Raw genomic sequence first — 23,133 nt, forward strand, 5'->3', positions numbered from 1 at the left:
TCGTGCCTCTCTGACCAGATTACCAATGACACGCGCTGACCTTTTCGCTAACACGTCGGTCAAAATCTTAAACTCTGTATTTAGCAGAGTTATGGGCCGAAAATTCCCTCGCACGTTCCCGTTGTCGGCGTCTTTTCTCAGCAGTATTACCACACCCCGTCTAACAGCATTGGGAATTCTTCTGTTCTGCTGCCAGTTACTGTGGACATCTGCCAAGAGGCTGTTAAACAAATCTGGCATGAATATATAGAATTCGTAGGGCAGACGATCCAAGCTGGACGATTTGTGACTTGCACAATCACTCATTCCCTCCCGTATTTCAGTGGCTGTAATCGGCTTTTTGCAGAATATCGCATCCGTCACTGAGTACCGTGGAAGGCCGTCTAGACACGAAGTAAAGTTCGCTAACGTCGTCGACCTATCACCCTCCCCAAAGCAGCCGCGTCCGTCCTGATCCGTCAAAAACTTGATCGTGGTTTTGTTTTCACGTCGCGTCTCTACCGTTCGGGCCCATCGGACGGCTTTAGTTCCTTCGTGCTTTAGCACACGGACCTTAGCTTTGATAAGGAAATGGTCAGGGGCCATTCTCACTGCTAACACGTCGGTCACGATGACTTTACTAATAGCCTCTTCTAGTTTGCTGACTAGTTCTCCCTCTAATAATAATAATAATAATAATAATAATAATAATAATAACAACAATAATAATAATAATAATAGTAATAGGAAACCGGACATAGCGTTAATTGAGAAAGAAAGCAAACGATGCTGGATCATAGATATAGTATGCCCAGCTGACAACAAGGTATGCGATAAAGAAGAAAGAAAAGTCGATAGATATGACAGGCTAGCTTGGGAGGTTAAGTAGTTGTCACTGAAAAAAGTGGTAGTAGTACCAATAATTGTCGGAGCCCTGGGAACAACTGACACCGTAGTACAACTCCAGCGTTAGAAGCTGTGCAAAGACAATTAAATAGTAATAATGATAATTATGATAATAATTTTTGCCTCAAGGGCCGCTTGGGGGAGAGGTATTAAGTCGATTACATCGACACCAGTGCGAGACTGGTATTTATTTAAAGTATGAAAGTCTAAGAAGAAGAAGAAGAAGAAGAAGAAGAAGAAGAAGAAGAAGAAGAAGAAGAAGAAGAAGAAGAAGAAAGCACAGGGCATGGAGTGACAGAGGCCTATTTGAATTAAGTGAACAATATCTGTGTGACCAAGTTAGAGTTATCAGAAAGAATGAATGGTTATCTCCAGTTGAACCAGAAAGCATTAAGCGACGGGTGCTTAGGGAAAGTAAAACCAGCGGTGAACGGGAAGGATGGGAAGAGAATGCAGATAGTGAAACTATGGTAGTGGAGTTAAAGGAAGAAAACGAGCATGAGGCTAAGATTATTCATTAGGAAAGCGATGAGAGAACCGAGGAACAAATATCCAGTTCAAGTGAAATCGTTGATATTTGGACCGCTGGTGAACAGAGCTTTCATACAGGGTTTTAAAAAGTAGACAGAAGGAAACTCAATGAATGAGTCTGGAAGATAGATGATATCACTGGTGATATCAAGACTGACAACATCACAGACACCAGGAATCTGATAAATGCAATCTCGATCTTAGCTCGGAAGTTAGGTTTGAAAGTCAAAGGTAAATGTCAGCATAACTTGAAGGAGCCATGGTGGAAAAGGAGAATAACACAGTCTATTTACGCGACCAGAAAGCATATTGATATTCTAGAGGGGAAAAAGAGAAATGAAGTTCAGCGAGAGAAATATGCTGAGCTAGAGAAGAAGTAAAGGGTGAACAGGAAGGGAATCAGTGTTGTGATTGAGGAATTAAAACAGGTTGAAAGCTAAAGCATATAGACCAAAGAGATATGAACAAAACATTGAGCAGAACAGATTAAACAGACTTTTCCAACAAAATCAGAAACGAGTCTATCAGGAATTGGATGGGAATGAAAAAGGTGAAAAGCCGTGCCGGATACTGAAGAAAGTAAAAGATTCTGATCAAACATATGGCCTGAGGAGAAACAACACGAAATTGAAGCAGAATGGTTAAAGACACTCAGAAGAGAGGGGAGAGTATCAGCAGGGGGAACTGAGAATAACCGAGGGGATGATTAGAGATCAATGCAGGAAAATTCCTAACTGGAAAGCGCCTGGCCAAGATGGGTTCAGGGCTTTTGGTTTAAAAACCTTGACAGCTCTGCACAGAAGAATTGCAAGACAGCTGGACGAAATACTAACATTCAAGTACCGGCCTGGATAACAAAATAAGAACGGTAGTATTCCAGAAGGACCCAAGTAAAGGGAATGCGATTGGAAATTTCCGACCAATATCTTGTTTGCCACTGATGTGGAAACTGATGACGGCCATCATATCAAGCAGCATCTGTGAGTACCTAGATGAGAACGATTTACTACCAGTGGAACAAAAAGGGTGTAAACCTAAGAGCAGAGGAACGAAGATTAATCGATAAGACTATCCTGGCTGATGCAAGAAGAGACACAAAAATTTGCCGATGGCATGGGTAGACTACAGGGAAGCATATAACATGGTCCCACATTCGTGGATTATTGAATGCCTTAAACTGCTTAAGGTCTCACACCATATTCTGAAGCTAATACAAAACTCAATGACAACGTGGCGAACTGAACTCACAGCATGAGAAGATAAGCTGGGAGAGGTAAATATCATAAGAGGAATCTATCAACGGGACAGTCTCCTATTTGTTGTTTGTGTACTGCCACTACTGAACGTTTTAAGAAAGATGTGTGTTGAGTACATACATGCTAGGCAGGGTAAAAGTAAACAACCAGTGGTTTATGGATGACCTATTGCTATTCGCTAAGACTGAGAAAGGCATTGAGAGTTTGAGAGTTTGCAGATGATTAGCAAAGATATTGGCATGGAATTTGGGATCGAGAAATGTGGTGTAATGATTCTCAAAAAAGGGAAAATCAGTAAAAGCCAAGGGATCAAGCTGGAAAGTGGTAAAACTATAAAGGAAGTCGGAGAGAAAGGATGTAAGTACCTGGGTATCATTGAAAGAGATAAGATGAATGAACACAAGATGAAAGAAATGTACAGGAAAGAGTATTTGAGGAGAACTCGGCCTGTGCTCCAATCGAAGCTAAATGGCCGTTATAAGATTAGAGCAATTAACACGCGGGCTGTTACTTTGATGAGATATGGGGCAGGAATAGTATCTCGGAAGAAGCATGAATTACAAGAGATAGACCGGAGAAAACGTAAATTAATGACAAGGAACAAGGAACTACACCCCAAGAGTGATGTCAAGACTGTATGTAAAGAGGATGGAGGGAGAACGGGGATTAGTGTGTTGTGAAGGTTGTGTAAGGGAAGAGGAGAATAGCCTGGCTTGGTATGTCAAGGGAAGTAAAGAAGAAATTATTGAAGCGGTGGAATACAGGGTACCTTATAAGTGAACAAAGTCGCAGATCCGATACAATTTAAGAAAGACCAGAGAGAGCAGATGAAGAAAATTTGGCAGGACAAGAAAATGCATAGTCAGTTCTTGAAGAATAAAGATGAGATTGATTGGAATAGAACTTGGCAATGGCAGCAGAAAGGAGACTCGAAAGGGCCCACGGAGGCATTAGTGTGAAGCGCTCGAGAACAAGCTCTCAGAACAAACGACTCCAAATATCATATTGATAAAAGCACTGACTCGCCACAGTGTAGAATGTACTCTGAGAAGGGAGAAAGTATAAGCCATATTGTTAGTGAGTTCTGTAAGCTCGCATAACGCGAATATAAAAGGAGACACGATAATGTGACCAGATACGTCCACTGGCTGTTGTGTGGTAAAGCAAACCTCGAGAGAGCCGAACAATGGCATGAACACAAGCCAAAGGAATAATGGAAAACGAACATTACAAAATACTTGGGAATTTTAATATGCAGTGCGACCAAGTCATAGGGGCGAGACGATTTACTACCAGTGGATATATATCGTGCTCATCCATACAGATGAAATAGAAGTAATGATAATAGATGTTGCAATATCAGGCGATTCGAGAGTGAAATGTAAGAAAACAGAAGAGATGGAGAAATACCAGCCACTGCAGGGCGAGATAGGAAAGTTTATGCGGCGTGAGGAAAGTAATGGTGATACCGATGGTAATTCGATCATTAGGAGCAGTTTCCAAGAGATTTGAAAAACATAATAAGAAAATTGGAGCTGCTGTCAAGCTCGCGGTGATCCAGAAGACAGCATTGTTGGGTACAGCTCACATTCTCAGGAGAGTATTCACTCTTTGAGTCACAGGAGAAGGCACTACTTTGGTGATTTGTTGTTGCCTGCTTTCAAGTAAAGAATAACCGGTAATAAAGAACTATCAGAGAGGCTTTCATGATAATGATAACAACAACAACAACAACAACAACAACAACAATAACAATAATAATAACAATAATAATAATAATAATAATAATAATAATAATAATAATAATAAAACGAATACAAATTTCGCCACGATAGGGTAGGACAGTATTTCCATGGGAAAATATGTAATCACTACAAAATCAGCATTCCTGCTTACTGGTATGAACATTACCCCGAACCAGTTGTTGAAGGTAAAAATGTCACTATCCTCTGGGATTTTCTAGTCAACACTGACGGAACGATCCAAGCTAATCGACCAGACATAATTGTTAAAGACAGGGAAGAAAACACTTTTAGACTGATAGAAGCGTTCCCACTGATAAAAATATATCTGTAAAGGAATTCGACAAATTAAGTAAATCTAATGGCCTGGAAATTGAAATACAAAAGATGTGGCATCTTAAAGTGAGAACTGTTCCTGCTATCGTAGGTGCCCTCGGTATGATGTAAAAAGGGATGTCAGAAACATCTAGATAACATCTCAGGAGAACCATGTCTCAGAGAAATCAACAAAAATGTGCTGACAACTAAACCCACATCCTTAGAAAAACCCTATCCATTTAAATGTCTGTATTGTATTACATGAAAATATTTCGCTACTGCCCCTGCCACTTCCCCTCCCCAAACCTCAGTCAAACTGTAACATCTCTTAGCCTTCTCTCGCCCCAGGACGCTGGGTGCGTCTCGGCAAATGATTGTAACAAACATGCAGATTAAAACTAAATAATAATAACAACAACAACAACAACAACAACAATAACATTATTTACATTTGACGGATATTTGTCATCTTGTTTGTTGTTAACACAACGTTTCGGCTGATATACTCTCCAACCTTCATCAGGTGTCTTGGGAAAGTTTCGAACCTGGGTTCTAAGGTATTTTTCGATGTTATCATTATATTATTATTATTATTATTATTATTCAGGTCACTGCCTGGAATCGAACTCGGAATCTTGGGTTAGTAGCCCACGCTCTTAACCATTACGACATATGCTCCTGGGCTACTAACCCCAAGATTCCAATTTCGATTCCAGGCAGTGACCTGAATGATGATGATAATAATAATAATAATAATAACAATAATAATAATAATAATAATAATAATAATAATAATAATAATAATAATAATAATAATAATAACATCGAAAAATACCTTAGGAATGAGAACCCAGGTTCGAAATTTCCCCAAGACACCTGATGAAGGCTGGAGGGTATATCAGCCGAAACGTTGTGCTAACAATAAACAAGATGAGAACAAATATCCGTCAAATGTAAATAATGTAAATAATTCCCCATCTCTTAAATATAGAACTGAACAACAACAACAGAAACAACAAAAACTATGTGAGATATGAGTGACAAGTATTAATTTGTTATTGACTAAAGAATCATCGTATATTTAAGATGTTCCTTTAGTCAATACTCAGGTCTCAAACTCACATTACGTCCACCTTTTGCTTTACAATTAAATATTTGTTGAAGACTATTATCTAAGAATAATGTTTAAGGCACATTTTCAGGAAATACGCTCAACATCAGTTGGAAAACGTCGAAATATGAATGCAATGAATATTTCTTGGGACCCAGTTCGCAACACTGGAAGTGTACACGCCATAGCAGTAATGTTATTACAAGAAGATATGAAGACAATGTGTCCTTAAAACTATAGTTGAAGGTTTTATACAAAGATACATATTATGCGTAGACATGGTTCTAACTAAGTTCACTTAGAAACTATGTGCATTTGAAGTTTCTAAACATGCAAATTGTTTTTGATGATTTTTATACATAGAAGTGTTGCTACGAACGCAGGAGTATCAAACTGATTTTAGGGAATGATTCTTTTGTCTTCTCCATATCGAATAAAGATTTCTTTTTAATACACGCGTATATATATATATGCGCGCGCGTGTGTGTACATATATATATATATATAAGTCGTGTAAACAGTCGGTATGCAGCACTTACTCGGTATTACCTGTATCCTCTTGGGTTTGGTTAAATCCAATATCCTCCTCAACCTTATATATGTATGTATATGGTTGTACCCCCAACCCCTAACTCTCTCACGTTATATATATATATATATATATATATATATATATATATATATATATGTGTGTGTGTGTGTGTGTGTGTGTGTGTGTGTGTGTGTGTGTGTGTGTGTGTGTGTGTGTGTGTGTACAGGTGTGGCTGTATGGTAAGAAGCTTGCTTCCTAACCACCTGCTTCCAGGTTCAATCCAACTGCGTGGCACACTGGGCAAGTATCTTCTGCTGTAGCCTCGGGCCGACTAGAGCCTTGTGAGTAGATTTGGTGGACAGAAGGGGAAAGAAATATGTCGTATACGTATATATATATATATGTGTGTGTGTGTGTGTGTATGTGTGTGTGTGTGTGTGTGCGTGCGTGTGTGTGTGTGTGTGTGTATTTGTGTGTGTGTATTTGTGTGTCTGTGTTGTCCCCCTACAATCGCTTGACGGACGATGTTGATGTGTTTACGCCCCCGTAACTTAGCAGTTTGCAAAAGAGGCCGATAGAATAAGTGCTAGGCTTACAAAGAATAAGTTCTAACGTCGATTTCTTCTTTGACTAAAGGCGGTGTTCCAGTATGGCCGCAGTCAAATGAATGAAACAAGCAAAAGAATAAAAATAAAAGAATGTATATATGTATGTATATATGTGTGTGTGTGTGCGTGTGCGTGTGTATGTCTGTACGTACGCATGCTTGTGCGTGTGTACATATGCATACATACATATGTATATATATATATATATTTATGCATGCTCATATATATGTATATATATGTGTGTTTGTGTTGTGTGTGTATGTGTGTGTGAGTGTATGTGTCTATGTGGGTGTGTAGATACATAAATAGAGATATGTAACGATTTGTTTCACAGTTTAAGTAGGTAATGCCAAAATGCTAAAATATCGCTTCCCCACCTCACCCCCAAAATGATCCAAAATTACAATGACATAATATCAGTTAATTTTATTGCGTCAATTTTACATTAAATGAGATTGAATATATATCGTAAATAAAAATAAACAAACATTGGTGTAAATAACATGTGCTTTATAGTATCATGAATAAAGCAATTAATAATATAAACTTTTACGATAGTTTTTAAGATTATGCTCGAACGATATTATAAATGACTTTCTTCGTTATTTCTCATGGTGTTGTTATATGATAATGCTATTTTTTTAGACATTGCCATGGAAGGAATGCCATCCGTATGGTCTCCTGATGAGATGACAGTAGCAAGATTTCTCATTCTTAAAGTTTCATGAAGTGTTAATCTAGGATGAGTGGACTGTTTTCGTATTTGTTCAGAGACCTTTCGGCTAAATGCAGATTTCTTGCTCAGTTTTACAGTAGTTTCAATGGAATATCTCATTTGTCTAACCACCTCTTTTTGGTCAACTTTAGAAAGTTCAAGACGCATTTTAGTATCTGCGTGTTCAGAAATAATGTGAGTGCAAGATATGATATGAAAAAATGTCTCTAGCCTATGTAGAATCATTCCAAAAAACTGAAGCGCAAAAACTAAGGCAAAAATTGTAAGAAACAAGAAAGAAAATGGTTCAATTTTAATATCTTCTTCTATTCTTACGATAGTAATAAAAAAAGGCTTCCGGTATTGAAACATAAAATTAATAACCATCCATATTAAGTTGAGTAAAGCCATAGCATTACAACAACTTGTACGAAAATAAAGCAAATTCTCCTTTCCTCTTTCTTCTTCTTCTTTAGTGAATTCAAGAGGATAAAGATATGTGTTGATGAATTGCTTCCAAAACTTACTTTCTGTCTTTGAAAGCTTTGCTTTCAATCCATTTCCGAGAGACGAATGTTTCATCCAATAATATGGCGAACCTTTCTTCTTTGGTGTCTCATTTTCAATATTTACTTCCTCATCGAAGAATCTGACTTTTGATTTGTTTATACTTTTATAACTTTTCGATTTTGATTTCGTAAGTGACATTATTTCCGTTGTCTCCGTTGTCTCCGTTGTCTCCGTTGTCTTGACTTCATTCGAGGCTTTATCTGTAAGAGCTTTTATGTTTTCATTCATTTCCCGCAAAAGTATTAACATTGCGTTTTCGGTTTCTTTCTTTTCCTTATAGAACAGATTCTTAATCATCGACATCAATTCTGAAATTCCAAGCATTTTGGATAGTCTTGAGGATAAAGAATTTTCGTTATCTTTTGGATTGATTTCTTCGGTTGTAGCTTTCTGTTTTGTTTCTCTCGTCCCCCAGGATACAATATGCATATTACTCATTGAGTAAATAACTAGAATTAGATATCCCAGTGGTATACAGATAAAGTATACCATTCCACAAATTAAGCAGTAGATTTCCTGTAAATGTAATAAACCAGAGAATGTAACTAGAATGGTCATACTCAGTATGACGATTACTCCTGGATTGAAAAGTGATGTTTCTGCAGCTTGGATAATGACTCCAACCATTACAGCTAACATGATAAATGTGTAAATAGCACTTTGAAAAGAAGCTAAAACCAGCTGTGTTTCAGTTTTCAAATAAAAGCATGCTATAACAAACAAAATATTCGGTATGAGCACCACTAAATAGGACAATGGTATTCCTATTTGAAACACAGAATCAAGTGACACTGCAATCATCATCATAACGGTCCCAGGTCCTAAAAAAAAAATGAGATGATTTAGTTGCATATTTGTATAACACACACACACACACACACACACACACACATAAAGGCAGACATATATACGTCACTAAAGTCACTAAGGTCACTAAGGGCACTAATCAGCAGCAGCATTGTTAGAAATAAGAGTCAAAACAGCTAAAAGCCACAGCAAGCTCTCTACGGCATAATACATAGCCATATCATCGATGATTTCGCATTTGATGCTCACGCATCTTAATGCTCAACGGTTGATCTCACCGGGCCTAGGTTTAAACTCAGTTCGTCTTGTCAACTTATAAGATTTCCGTTAAAATCATACACTAATTTCATAGACGATAAAAGTGAAAATTATAAATAATTTGGATGGCAAATTTTCAATTTTACAACCTAAAAACAGGAATACATAAGTCACTAAAGTGATTAACGGCACCGATTAGCACCCATTTTGCTAGAAGTAAGAGTAAAAACTCTTATATATATATGTATATATATACATATATATATACATAATTACCAAAATTACATAAAAGTATCTTAAAATACTAAAGAGTATATTTATTCAATAAAATCGCCATTGGCTTCAACCATAGCCTCCAGACGACTTCGGAATCTCCAGCAACTCTTCTGGACTGTTTGTTTGTTTAAGTTGGTGAATGCTGCCATAAACCTTGCCTTCAGTTCATCTTTGGTGTTACAAGGAGTTTTGTTGTTCTCTTGCTCAACTGCTCCCCACACATAATAATCAAGTGGGTTTCAGTCTAGGGAGTCAGGTGGCCAGATGTTAGGGGTGATGTTGTCGCAGATATTATCTGATAGCCATGACTGGGTTCTCCTGCTTGTGTGGCATGGTGCAGAGTCCTGTTGCCAGACATAGTGTCTTCTAACAGCCACCCTCTTGACCCAGGGCAGTACTACCTGCTCCAGGCACTTGATGTAGGCCTCCGTGTTGTGTTTGAGGCGGCGTGGGAAGATGAATGGAGGCATAACCTCCCTATCACTAGTGATCATACCAAACACTATGATGCTGATTGGGTGCTTAATTTGTATCACTCTTGGTACATGTTTTGGGGACACGACAAATCAACGGTTGTTCTGTGTGCTCACCATTTAATCCTAGCAGAATTTTTTCTCGTCTGAGGAAAACCAAAACAAGTTCGGTTGGAGGGGATGCTTGAGTTTGTTCAAAAGCTTCATAGCGCGGTCTTCCCTCTTGTCCTTTATGACTTGGGATAAAAAATTGGCCCTTTCTCATCTTGTATGAGGGATATTGAATATCTTCATGCACTACCTATCTGATAATAAACTCAGACATTTCCATGTCCCTGGCGAGGGACTTGATTGACTTGGAGGGATCGTTGTCAATCATAGTCTGGATCTCACCAGCAAATTCAAGAGTTCTTTTCTTATCAGAGTGAGTTTTCTAAGCTGCCATACCTTCATAATCATTAGACTCATCCAACTCTTTCCGAATCCTCTGCTCTGTCCTCAGATTGACACCTAAACACTCTGAAATGTTCGTATTGGAGCTTCCAGTCCGAATCCCAAGCAGTACAGTATGTCATTTCCAAATTTCTGACAGAATTAATTGCGTCATGGCGCTGTTTCTCTCACAGACGGTGCCCAACTGATCCTACTATACTGTGTAGTCGACAAAATATACACGTTTTGTTTTTACTTCATATTTTATATACGAGGTAATATAAAGAAGTACTGAAAATAATTATTTTGAGATTAACGATGTCTCATCTTAGATATTTATCACACTTCTGATGCAATCATGATGCCACCACCACCGCCAGAATAAAAATCATATTAGTATAGTGTCGATTATATTTTAACGCGCTGAGTACGTTTCTTTTGTGATTCGATTTATGAAACCAAAACTAAAGGAGAGATTCTTAAATGATTTAAAGTTAAATGAGTTAACTAGAAATGTCATCTCTAAGTTACTTCATTTTCTAAAAATAAATGTTGATGAATTTTCTTCAGCTGTTATATATCAGTCAGGATGGGATGGTTTGAATTGCTGAAATTAATATATTTACTTAAGTTAACCATTTAATTTTGAAAGGGAACTGGCATAAATTTTCAAAGAAAGAGAATGTAGATAGTGGTATGCTATACATTAGAATATAACTAAGAGTAAGAAAGCCACTGTTTTCTGAAGACGTAAAGTAGTTTGATTGTATAACATTATTTAGATAAAACAAATAATGAATCTATATATATAAAAAAAATTTCCTTACCAATTATTGTTAAGATCATAAGGGACAACTGATACAAGATGTACCAAATGCTCACATTATCATTTTTTTGTACAGTTAGTTTGTAACTGCCTAAAAGATCTAAGATATTGGCAATAGTTGAAGGCATCCAACGTCGACGCTGGTTGAAAAATTCATTGAATGTTTCTGGAGCAAAAGTGTGGGCATCAGAGGCCGCGCAATAACCAATCTTATAGCCCTGTTGAAGAAGGAGGGTACACAACCATCGATCTTCTCCTGTAAAAAAAGAAAAAATGTTTTGCCGTTTAGCTAGTAATGATATTGATCAATAGCTAATTAACATTAGTTGTGGATCAATATTGTAGCAAGGAAGAACAAAAAATAATTGTTATAATTACAATTAAAAGAAACTAATTTAAAGTATATAAGGCACTAAACTAATTCAAAAAAAAGATACGCGGTTGCCAGATTACTAGAATTAACAACCAAATCTCTCTCAAATCACACACTACCATCTTTGCAACAAGGGGATGAATACAACATCTTTAAAAAATCGAAGATAATTTCTATCAAAGTTACAGTTAAACTAAACAGCATTAAAAAACATTACTTTTCTTTAATTCACGAAACAGTGTGAATATAACTTGCTTGATTAAGAAGTTCGCTTGGCAAACACGTTTTGGATTCAGTCTTATTACATAACATGCTGGGAAGTATTTACAACTATAGCTTCGTTTTAATCAATGCCTTATGAGTGAATTTGGTAGACAGAAACTGTGTGGAGGTACCTCGTATAGGTGTGTGTGTGCGTGTTGATGCAATATAAACAATTGCCGGCTTTATACGATGAAATTTGTAATAGAGATGTAACTTTCTCTATACGTATTTTTTGTAGTCGTCTATGCTAATTTTCTTGAAATTCTGCCAAAGGGTTTTTGGATTTACCTGTCATGCATGAGGATTTACTTTTGATCTGTATGTGGTGTCTAATTCTTGAACATATGTAACCAAATTATTTTAATAATTAGTGTTTTATTGATATCTGCCAGGAATTTTAAATTCCTTTTTTCTTCTAAAAATATATATACGTGTAGAAAGAGAGTTAGCTTCAGGCAATCCGTAGTAAATATAATCAAGATATACTTAGCCTGAGGTGTAGCCTGCGGTATACACCACGCTTGGATTTTGACCACTTCCGAGTTTCCGCTCGCTATGAAACATGTAGCCCGGATCTTATCGACTCCATTCCTTAACTCTCGTGCATATATACATATACATACATACACACATGCATGCATATATATATATATATATATATATATATATATATATATATATATATATATATATATATATATATATATAATATATGAGTATATGCATATATATGTACATGTATGTACATACCTTCATCTACATGTATATACATATCTGGGTACATGACGTTGCAAAAAAACATGGACAAAATGATAAACAAGGTACAAAAACACACAGGCCACATAGAGAACATATCCTTCATCAGCTGCCACCATTATAACACTGGCGTTTCGAAGAGTTAGGGCAGGACGCATCGTTAAAATGGCTCTTCCCATGGACACAAATTAAAGTTGTTCCATGGAGGATAGTGGCGGACGGAAAACAGGACAGGAAAACGAAACGGTGAAATAAACAAACAAAAAAGGCTATACAGCCAGACGTGGAAAAGTATGTGTATATTGAACGCTGTGAAGCACGAACTGGAAGGACGAAAATGTACGTGCGAGCTTGGGGAGATCAAGAATGAAAAGAATTAGTAGTAGCTGGACACATGTGACCAGCGAGGGGTAGAGAGAAAGAGTGGTAGAGGGAGAAAAAGCGGAGGAAGTAGAATATAAGTGAGCAACGAGAGATAGAGAGAGAGAGAGAGAGAGAGAGAGAGAGAAAGAGAGAGATAGTAGTGACGGGGAGAGGCGAAATATGTATATATATATATATATATATATATATATATATATATATATATATATATATATAAAATTAGTGTACATTCATGGGGCATGTGCTATCTATTTGTCCCATAATTATACGTTCATTTCTAGCGCCCTTGCTGATGAAGAACACGGATAACAAATTATTTTATTTGTTCATTAATGTTCGAAACCTAGGCACAAGTTGTAACTATTGAAAATGTGTTTATTTTTCACCCCCTTCGAAATTACTCTTAACCGTAGTTTGGACTTTGACTGTTCCTTTTAGCATGTAAGGTGTCCTGTCAGGGTCACCTCTTTTGTGTTCTTAAGTGAGGGGTTCTTAGATTAAGTATATAAGTTAGTTTTATTTAGATTATTGCTAAAAGGAGTATGGAGTAACATATCAGTGGTAGACTAGAGTAGTGGGGTATCTTTACCTATCTATCCTCTCACTCAAACAAGCATACATACATACATACATACATACATACATACATACAATCACAGACCCACGGATATACCCGTACCCTTACCTGGATATACATTCACTCCTGTAGAATTCTCATTTTTTTTTCGTTATCTACTGACGTTACCAAAACTTGAATACAAAAATGACCTTTCTTAATTATGTCCTTTTTTTATAATTTTTTTCGTTATCAAATGACGTTACAATTAGTTGAATACAGCAATGTCTTAGCTTGAATTCGCTTTAAGGGTTCTTTTTGTAGGCATTTATGTACTGGTTCAATTCGAATTTCACTAATTTTGGATAATCTAGGTAACGTTATATCAACATATATTTTTGTAAGTATTAATATTAATGTTTAAATGAATGAGATTGATTATGAAATCTAGATCTCCAAATTGTAGCAGATGAACCAAAATAATAATATTATGATCCCCTGTTGTTACGCTAACTGATACACTGTATTTTTCCTTAAACACTCGGAAACAATTTCATGAAGTTAAAATGGTTGGTTTCGTTGAGAATGTTAGATATAGAAATAATCTCTTCACTCTACTGAAAACCTATTTACTTAAACCAACAAGAACGGTTGGAAAGGTGCTAGGCAGCTAAAGTTGAGAGATGCTGCTAGAATGGAACTGTAGTAGCAAAAATGTAGTAGTAGTAGTAGTAGTAGTAGTAGTAGTAGTGGTAGTAGTAGTAGTAGTAGTAGTAGTAGTAGTAGTCTTTTCGTATAATATTTTAGAACAAAAACCGTACAAACCTTGGTCATACTGTAAGTGATGTTGCGGTTCTGTTGGTAGGATAGTGTATTTTCGCATAACATTCATATCCATTAGAGCTGAACCTCGGAATAAACTGAAACAACCGGGGCTGCACAAAACACAACCAAGCACATGTTCGGTTGCCTTCTGATACCAATGGCCAATGGCATACTCAAAAATTTGAAACCATATCATTGGACCTGTAGAATAATCGAATACAGAAAACAATGTTTGTATATATACCTTTGTATATGTGTATGTGTGAGTGTGTGTGAGTGTGTTTGTGTGTGAGTGTATGTACATATATATATATATATATGTGTGTGTGTGTGTGTGTGTGTGTGTGTGTGTGTGAGAGAGAGAGAGAGAGAGAGAGAGAAGTGTATGCGCATAGATGTGTGTGCATATGTATTTGTGCACATGTATACACACATATATGTGTATACTTATTCTTAAACAATGATATTATTGACAGTGACTTCGAAGTTTTGCCCACTTAACCCATCGTTGGATTGGAATGCATTGAAGTTAACGTTCGCTTTATACTGTCTCTGTTAAGTTGAAATCGTCCTTGGGTATGTGGGTCTGAGTGGAGTAGTAATTAGATTTTAGGGAGGGTTATTATAGAGAGGTGTTTTGGAGAAATTTTTATTGATTAAATTTGGGGCTATGTTAGTGATAATAATTTATTCATGTATGTAGAACATTGTAAGATGTAAATATTTATTACCCTTTATGGCACGTGCGTATAGGATGTTAGTTGTTTTTAATGGATTTAACTCTTGTTTTGATAATGTAAGTGTCAAAGGTCCAGTATTTGAAAACTTAGTAATTGTGTGTGTCAACTTTTTTGTAATGGAAATCTTTAAGGTTTCACAAATGAATGTAAGTAGGAGTAAGCTGGCCACTTTCTTTAGTAGCTGTTGTTATTTAGGGTAATTCTTGTTCTTATTTGGAAGATGGGGGTTATTATCCGAATATGTCATTGTGTTGTTAGTATAGAAATTTGCTTATGTTCACAAGCGGATGTGTTTAGGTGTAAAGGTTATTGTAGTATGTTTCTCTCTGGAGATTCGTTCCATAATCAATTTGATTGATATGTACAATTTTAACCTCTATGTTTTATGCAGGTAAAGTTTGTGGACTACGTTTTTTTTTTATAAATATTTCAATTTTGTCTCAAATGTGTTAGTACAAATTCCGCCGTAGTCGACTTTGCCTTTCATCCTTTCGGGGTCGATTAATTAAGTACCAGTTGCGTACTGGGGTCAATCTAATCGACTGGTCCCCTCCCCAAAAATTTCGGGCTTTGTGCCTAGAGTAGAAAAGAATATAATTGAATGATCTTCGTCATGATAGCAGTGGCCAGTGAACCTACCCAGCTTTGAGCAATAATCGTAGAGATGGGCTGAATGTGTACATTACATTTCCTCTTTGGTATCGTTCTCATGCTAAGGGTTATTTTGGCCCCATAATATACTGTGAATTATCTGGCAATCAGAACATTAAATTCAACAAAGATGACTTTCTTCAGGGAATGCATAAGAGGCATTCTCAACGGTACCGAAACTTGGACTACAAGAATGGAACATCAAGATCGCCTTGATATTCAAAATGTATCTTGAAATAAATAACAAGTGAATTTGACAGCTCTTAATGCTTTTAAATTTTAATGATATTATAGGGACTTGTATATATTAGAAAGACATCAAGTTATCGGCCATGTCTGACAGTTAAAAGCAATTTCTATTTCAATATGGTGTAATTACCTTACTAATACGTAATAAATTGTTGATAAACCGATGAACTACAAAAAATCAGTACCCAAAAGTCATTGAAAGCAAATTCGATTTCCCCTAGAAATAATTTTTAAAAATCACATCCTGTATAAATTTGAAACCTGTTTCAGCAAAAGAATTGCCCACGTGCACTGTACATTGTGCATTACAAAAAAAAAAATAATAAAATATCAACATTACAGAATAGTCCAGAGCAATGGATTGTCAAGCGACGAAAAATGTCCTGCAGCATTTCGTTCCTTTTTTCTGTGTTCTGAATTAGAATGCCACCGAGATCGTCTTTACTTTTCACCCTTCTGAGGTACATTAGGTTTTTTGGTTGATATGATCAACCGTATCTTTACATATTTTTATAAAATAGTTTTGTAAGCTAAATGTTTAGTCTACACTTCCCTGATGAGGTTTAACAGTAATGTAAAAGCTCCAAAGATCAAGCTAACTCCTCACTTGAATCTAATTAATTTTAGTTAATTTAAATTCCGAGGTTATGTCCTTTACATTTCTTAGAATTAGTTATGATACCGATTATTCCTCCTCACTACAAGTGCAATTTTTATTAGTCAAATCATCTTGGAATGGTACATTAAAGATGTTAGCACTCATTTTATTACTAGTACATTAAGATAGCTACAATTATGTTATATTCCTCAAAAGATATGTGATTCTATTTCACATTATATATGATCGCTATCACCAACCACTCGAGGTTGAGATCTGAGCTGCACCTACATCCAGCTAAACATTTTGAGGACAATTTGGTAAATTATTCAAACCCTAACAACCGGATGTCATTACGAATAAAACGAAAAAGAAAAGATAGAATATGTAGAGAAAGAAGTAGCTATACCTTTCCCCATTGGATGGATTCGTCCACATGCAGCTCCTAATTTTTTATCATTTTTCATAAGATCCAACAGCTTTTCAACTGCATCAGGTTGAAAATCAACATCACCATCAAGAGCCAAAATAAATGTCTTCTTGGCCTGAAATAGTTTAGTTCATTATCAGTTTTTTTTTAATATATTCTTTGACGAGAGATTTAATTCTAAAACATGTATGTAAAATAAACTTTATTGCATTGTAACAGAGTCATTGTAAACACTTAGTAATACATATATTTCATTTTTTACATCTTTATTTTGGTTACAGAAAAGTCTTCATTTTACTTATTTTCTGTTTTATGATTTTCTTATTTTTAACTTAAGGATGGCATAGTATACTTTTAATCTACATATTACTTGGGGGAAAATTTGCTAAAAGCGTTAAAGAAAGTCGAACATATATTTGTTTGGAACTTCAGAGTGGGATGATATTTATGAATTGCGTTTTCCTGTTATTCATTTACTAGTCATTTGGGAAGACGCTGCATAAGAAACGAAGAGCATCTCTAAAAATGACTACAAACTTTTTGTACTATCAATATATGCGTGGTAAATTTAATTTGTCACTCGCTTTAACATTACCACATCAACCACGAACATATGTAGAAGGATTCATTTTCTTGCAAGCATTTGAGTCAGGTCTGAAGATATCTTCCTCTAACCAGTTACGGTGAGCCAAAAAGTTATGAACACAACTTGTCTTCCTCTGGTTGAGAGAAAGGACAGCTATATCGGGAAATATCTTTGATTTTAATGAATGTACTTACATAGGTACGACATTAAACTGTATCCGGTAGTGAGGCTCAGCTAGGGAGTTCTGGAGTTGTGGGGATCATGGAATCACCCCTTAATTACCATTAGTCCCATATTCGTTCTGACCCGGAACAACAGTACCTGTGTGTCCCATCTATAGGTTAAATAGATTTTTGTAAAGGTTTATTGAGATCCTCTGCAGGAACGCAATCAATCTGAGAGAAGGAAAATTCCAAAATTAATACCTTCTTCTCACTTGCCCTAAGCCAGCAGGGGAAGAGCATGACTGTTGTGAGTAACATAAGATACGTCCAATAATATAGATTCATCCTATGGAGGCAACTATCTCACGTTAGTGCGCATTCTGCCGTCGGCAAAGAGAGCAGATAAACGAACTTACATACAACGGAAAGTTAAAGCCTTTGAAGGATATAGACCTCAATAAGTCTGTCAAACAGCCTTACTATTGTAATACTGTAACAAGCTGTTGAGAATTAAATATATGACTTCTAAAATGTTTTCTCGTGAGACTATTCAATATCAGTGGAAATAAATTACCAAAATTACTATTCTGAGTTACATTAACACTCATTACATTAATAAGTAGCTGTTAACTTTCATTAAACATTCTTACACCAAGGTAAAATTGCATGGAATATTTGGGGCCTTGCTTCTGGCACAACAGAGCCAGCAAGAAGATTCGAACCCATTTATTTAAATGAAAGACAGACATTTGAACTACATGTACTGGTGGTAATTAATTTATCCACTTCTTTAAGAATGACAAACTATATATCTGAAGAAATTCGACAGTGTGAAACGATATCTTAGTGTGAAAAATCAACTAATTTTTATTTTAAAAATCATTCTCGATTTAGAACAATTGCGGCAAATATAAAAGATGTAGACGCCCAAACCTCAACTTAAGAAATATCTGAAAACTAAATTGCAGGAAATGTAATAAAAGAAAATATAGAAATTATCAGCAATATTACCAGTTTCTTTATTTCCTCCTCTCTTATTTTGTCGAGGTCATACTCATATGAGTTTACGTTTAATATCAAATTTACCCTTTCATCGGCCAAAATTGGGAGTCTATGAGCAAGCAAGTAGTACATATACATAACCTAAAATGGATCAACCAGTAAATCATTTAAGAGATTATGGCATGTCAGGTATGAAATATTCACTTTCATAATAATGCGTCACAAAAACATTTTGAAAAGCAAATTAACACAAAGTTACCCGCATAAACGTATAAATAGATTTTTGGATGCGATAACATTTTTAATATTTTTTAAAGTGTATATCTCGCAGCAAAATAACAGAATTTACATTGCATTCAACAAATGTTCTGGAGATGAGATAGCGATACCACAATATCACGGTATATTTTACAAATACACAAGTGAGCGGACAAACGAAAGAAAAATGGATACTCGACATATTTCGTAGGGGTCACATGAATTATTTAAAAGTTTGATTCGGCTTGTGCGGGCTCCTAATAAAATACTGCGAAGCATTAAGTTGTACGGAGCCGAATGAAACTGTTTTAAATCATATTGGGTCATTCCATAAATAATGCAGTTTTTTTTTCAATTGCATGAACTAAAAGTCAGAGGGAGATTGGATAAACTACCTGCAGTTAGTAATTTTACGTTGTCCTTATTCTTAATGCAAGTTTTGAAGGGTGCGGTTCGATTTTAAGTTATTTTTTCAAAGTTATAATGGAAGTGACAAAGGAGCATATTAGGCATATGTTACTTTATGTGTTCAATAAAGGCCAAACCGCAACGGAAAGTGCGAGGAATATTAATGCCGTGTATGGGGATCGGACAATAAGCGTAAGACAGTGTCAACAGTGGTTTCAGTAATTTCGATCCGGAAACTACTGCCTAGAAAACGAGCCTCATCCTGGAAGATCTGTAGAGCTTGGTGAGGACGTCCTGCAAACCCTATCTTCTATCAAGATAATGCTGGGCCACATACAGCGAGGATGACATTCCAAAGGCTGGAGCAGTTTGAATGGGAAACAATGCCCGACCTACCATATTCGCCGGACATTGCCACATCTGGTTATCATTTATTCCTTTATTCCGCAGTCTTCAAAATCATTTGGACGGAAAAAATATGAATTCTGTAGACGAGGTTAGAACAGTACAGGACGAGTATTTGTCATCACGGACAAGTGAATTTTGGAAGAGAGGCCTTGCAAGTCTACCAGATAGATGGAAGAGTATTGTAGAAAATGGAGGAGAATATATTTTAGATTAAAAAAGAACTTTGTTTATCTTAATTTTGAAAAATACAAGAAGTATAAAAATCCGCATTATTTATGGGATGACCCAATATATATATATTAGTAGTAATGGTAAGACAACAAAAGAATGAATGAAACCTCGATATTATGTAAATAGAGGAATTTATCTGTGATATAATATGTGACAATTATTCGGTTGCCATAATAAGACTCCGAGTTTCGGATGTCGGGGCGGAAACCTCTGGCATCTCGTCAGTTATTGAGGCAATCAAAAAATGCTATGAAAATGACCATTAAACAAAGGGAAATTACTCTGTAATTGACCATTATTAAAGCAAAAGAGCTATTAGAATGACCGTTAAATAAGGGGAAAAAAACCGAAGGGGAGAAAGTAGAGAAGTAGAGAAGTAAAGAAGTAAAAATTTCTCATCACAAGTGATGCAAAAATGGTCTTTTTCCAGTCGAGAAATCAATAAGGAGCACACTTCGAGGCGTCTGTTTTTTTTTTAATCTCGTTCAGTTGATGTGGAACAAACCTATTCGTTTTCTTGACTTTTCCAATTCTTTACAGGTGTCCAAAACATTTGTGCGAGATGTTTGGATTTCTGATAAAAGTTTTCGAACCTTTGTTCTCGGATTTTGTTCAACCAAAGCATTTAATCCACCATGCCGAATAACTGAGATTGGCCTACCCCTTGGTTTATTTTCAAGGCTACCATCTCCTGAGCGAGAGCTTTGGAACCATCTCTGAACAGTTTTCATATCAACAAAACTATTACCAAAGGCCCGCTCGATATTCCGTAGAGCTTCTGCGGTAGAGTGACCTAGTTTGTACTCTACTCATACGAGAAAATCACTCAACATAGTTTGGTTGTTATCATTTTCATAAGGTGTGTGGGTACGAATTTTGTATACCAATATTGTTGGGAAAAGAAAAGAGTCAAGATTAAATGCAAGGTATACATAATTGAGTTTTTAAATGACTGAAATAAGAATCAATTAAAAATACGACATTTCATGTGAAACAACCTTATATATATATATATATATATATATATATATATATATATATATATATATATATATATATATATATATAATGCGAGAGAGACCTATCCGCTTTGCAGTCGGCCAAAGCCTCCATCACCTCCACAGGCGTGATTGGCCCTTCGCAAGATTTTATATAGAGTCTGAATGTGACGATGGCCTGGGGGCGACTCTAGGTTTCGGGTTTATTCAACTGGACAGCCTGTATCACCGTACATTCGGGTTGAGAACGTTGAACAACTTCCAAAAGCCCTTAACCTGGCAATGTTACAGAGGTGCCTTGCCCGTTTGGGATAAGTTCGTAAGACACGGTAAGCGTCAGTCGCCGACCTGTCCAAGATGCGTGGGAGACAGAGAAACTTTCCCTCACGCTATTGTTCAGTGTCCAGAGACAATTGAAATGTGGGCTTATGTTGAACACCTTTTGTCCGGCGAAGGAAGAGTTCAGCTGTCGACTGAGTCAATTATAAAAATTGACCCACCGGAAGTTTTAACAAACGAAGGTAAGAATTGTTTTCTCACGGTTGTAGCAATAGCGAAAGAGGCAGTATGGAAGATTAGGATGAAAGGAATTAAGACAGGCAACTTTATCTCTGGCCACAATTTACGATCATTTTTTTACTTTTCATTTGAAAAGGAAGATGTTGCTGGAGAAGAGATGTCTGTCGGAGTGTACGTTCCAAAAGAGATGGAAGCATGGTGTACGTGTTGTGCGTGAAAGGTTGATTCAAAACAAACACGTATAAATTGCAAAATTCTGACCAAATTCAATTAGAGCAGACTGCATAATACTAAAATTTCCACGAACAAATATTGAAGTTGTCAGTTATTGCAAGGTTCTTGTCAAGCAGTGTGTGTGTGCTCAATAACCTTTGACGCTTGTATGATATATAAATAAATATCTTGGATACATATTTTTTGCTGATTTTGTTTAAGGGAATTACCAATAACATTATTGTTTTGTTTCTGCATATAGGTATCCTGTATTAAAAATATCATATAATTATATATTTACCTGAGACCATCTTTTCTTGTTTCGAATTTTTTTCTTATCTTTTAAATGTACGAAGAGTAGGACATTCTCTTGTATTTGCCATAATAGTTGGCCGCCATATGGTGTCATAATTTTACATGGTGGATGCAATGTTGTTGGGAATTTCATCACAGAGCTGTAGAGTGTAAAAGCAGAAAAATGCGTCAAACGTTTCTGAAATAGTTTTTGATATACATACATACATACATACATACATACATACATACATACATACATACATACATACATACGCACCAACACAAACACAGAGATATAAATATGTATATACATGTATATGTATGTGTGTGTATGTATATATATATATATATAATACACTCTTTAACTCCTTAACTTGTTTCAGCTTCTAAGCTGCGGTCATGCTGGGGCACCACCGCTGGCTGCACTACACCATTATTTGAAACCTCCTCTGATATGTGATATTTGGTGAATGTGAGAGCTTGAAACTGCTGCTCTCATCTGGGTTTCCTGCCTTGAGGTAGGCTCACCTGGAACCCTTAACAAGATGAGATCCAGTATTATTGTGAAGAGACCTACATCCATACCAGGCATTTTGGAAGGATATTGCAGAGCTGTGGGCCTTGAAACCCAAGCTGTTGCAATATCTGGTCCTGTATTTTGATGGCGATGCTGGGATCTTTGGCACTATGCTGTGGCGCCCCGTTCTGTTGTTTGCGTAATTTGCAATGCCAAAGTTTGGTGCACATCCTTCCAAGAATTTCCAGATGTATATCACTGCATATCTCTCCGCCTTCGTTCTAGGAAGAAGAATTTTAACTCCTTCAGCCTGTCCCAGTAGCTGATATGTTGCATTAAGATGATTTTCTTTGTGTAGCTTCGTTG

The 23,133-nt window shown here is 36.3% G+C and overlaps 1 protein-coding gene across 1 annotated transcript in view; it reads right to left on the reverse strand.

The window, feature by feature from the left end:
• Positions 1–7,394: 7,394 nt before the first annotated feature.
• Positions 7,395–23,133, reverse strand: part of LOC106874956 (chitin synthase chs-2) — a 97,005-nt gene continuing 81,266 nt past the window's right edge. Inside the window, exons 28-33 of the mRNA XM_089354125.1 lie at positions 22,255–22,408; positions 18,928–19,059; positions 17,146–17,281; positions 14,499–14,699; positions 11,342–11,596; positions 7,395–9,089 (exon numbers count right to left, since the gene is read on the reverse strand). Coding sequence (XP_089210251.1) covers positions 7,567–9,089; positions 11,342–11,596; positions 14,499–14,699; positions 17,146–17,281; positions 18,928–19,059; positions 22,255–22,408 — 2,401 coding nt within the window. The 3' untranslated portion in view covers positions 7,395–7,566. The remainder of the gene's footprint in view (positions 9,090–11,341; positions 11,597–14,498; positions 14,700–17,145; positions 17,282–18,927; positions 19,060–22,254; positions 22,409–23,133) is intronic.

The sequence above is a fragment of the Octopus bimaculoides genome, chromosome 6 (assembly GCF_046866305.1).
Source record: "Octopus bimaculoides isolate indiv1 chromosome 6, ASM4686630v1, whole genome shotgun sequence".
Taxonomy (NCBI): Eukaryota; Metazoa; Mollusca; class Cephalopoda; order Octopoda; family Octopodidae; genus Octopus; species Octopus bimaculoides.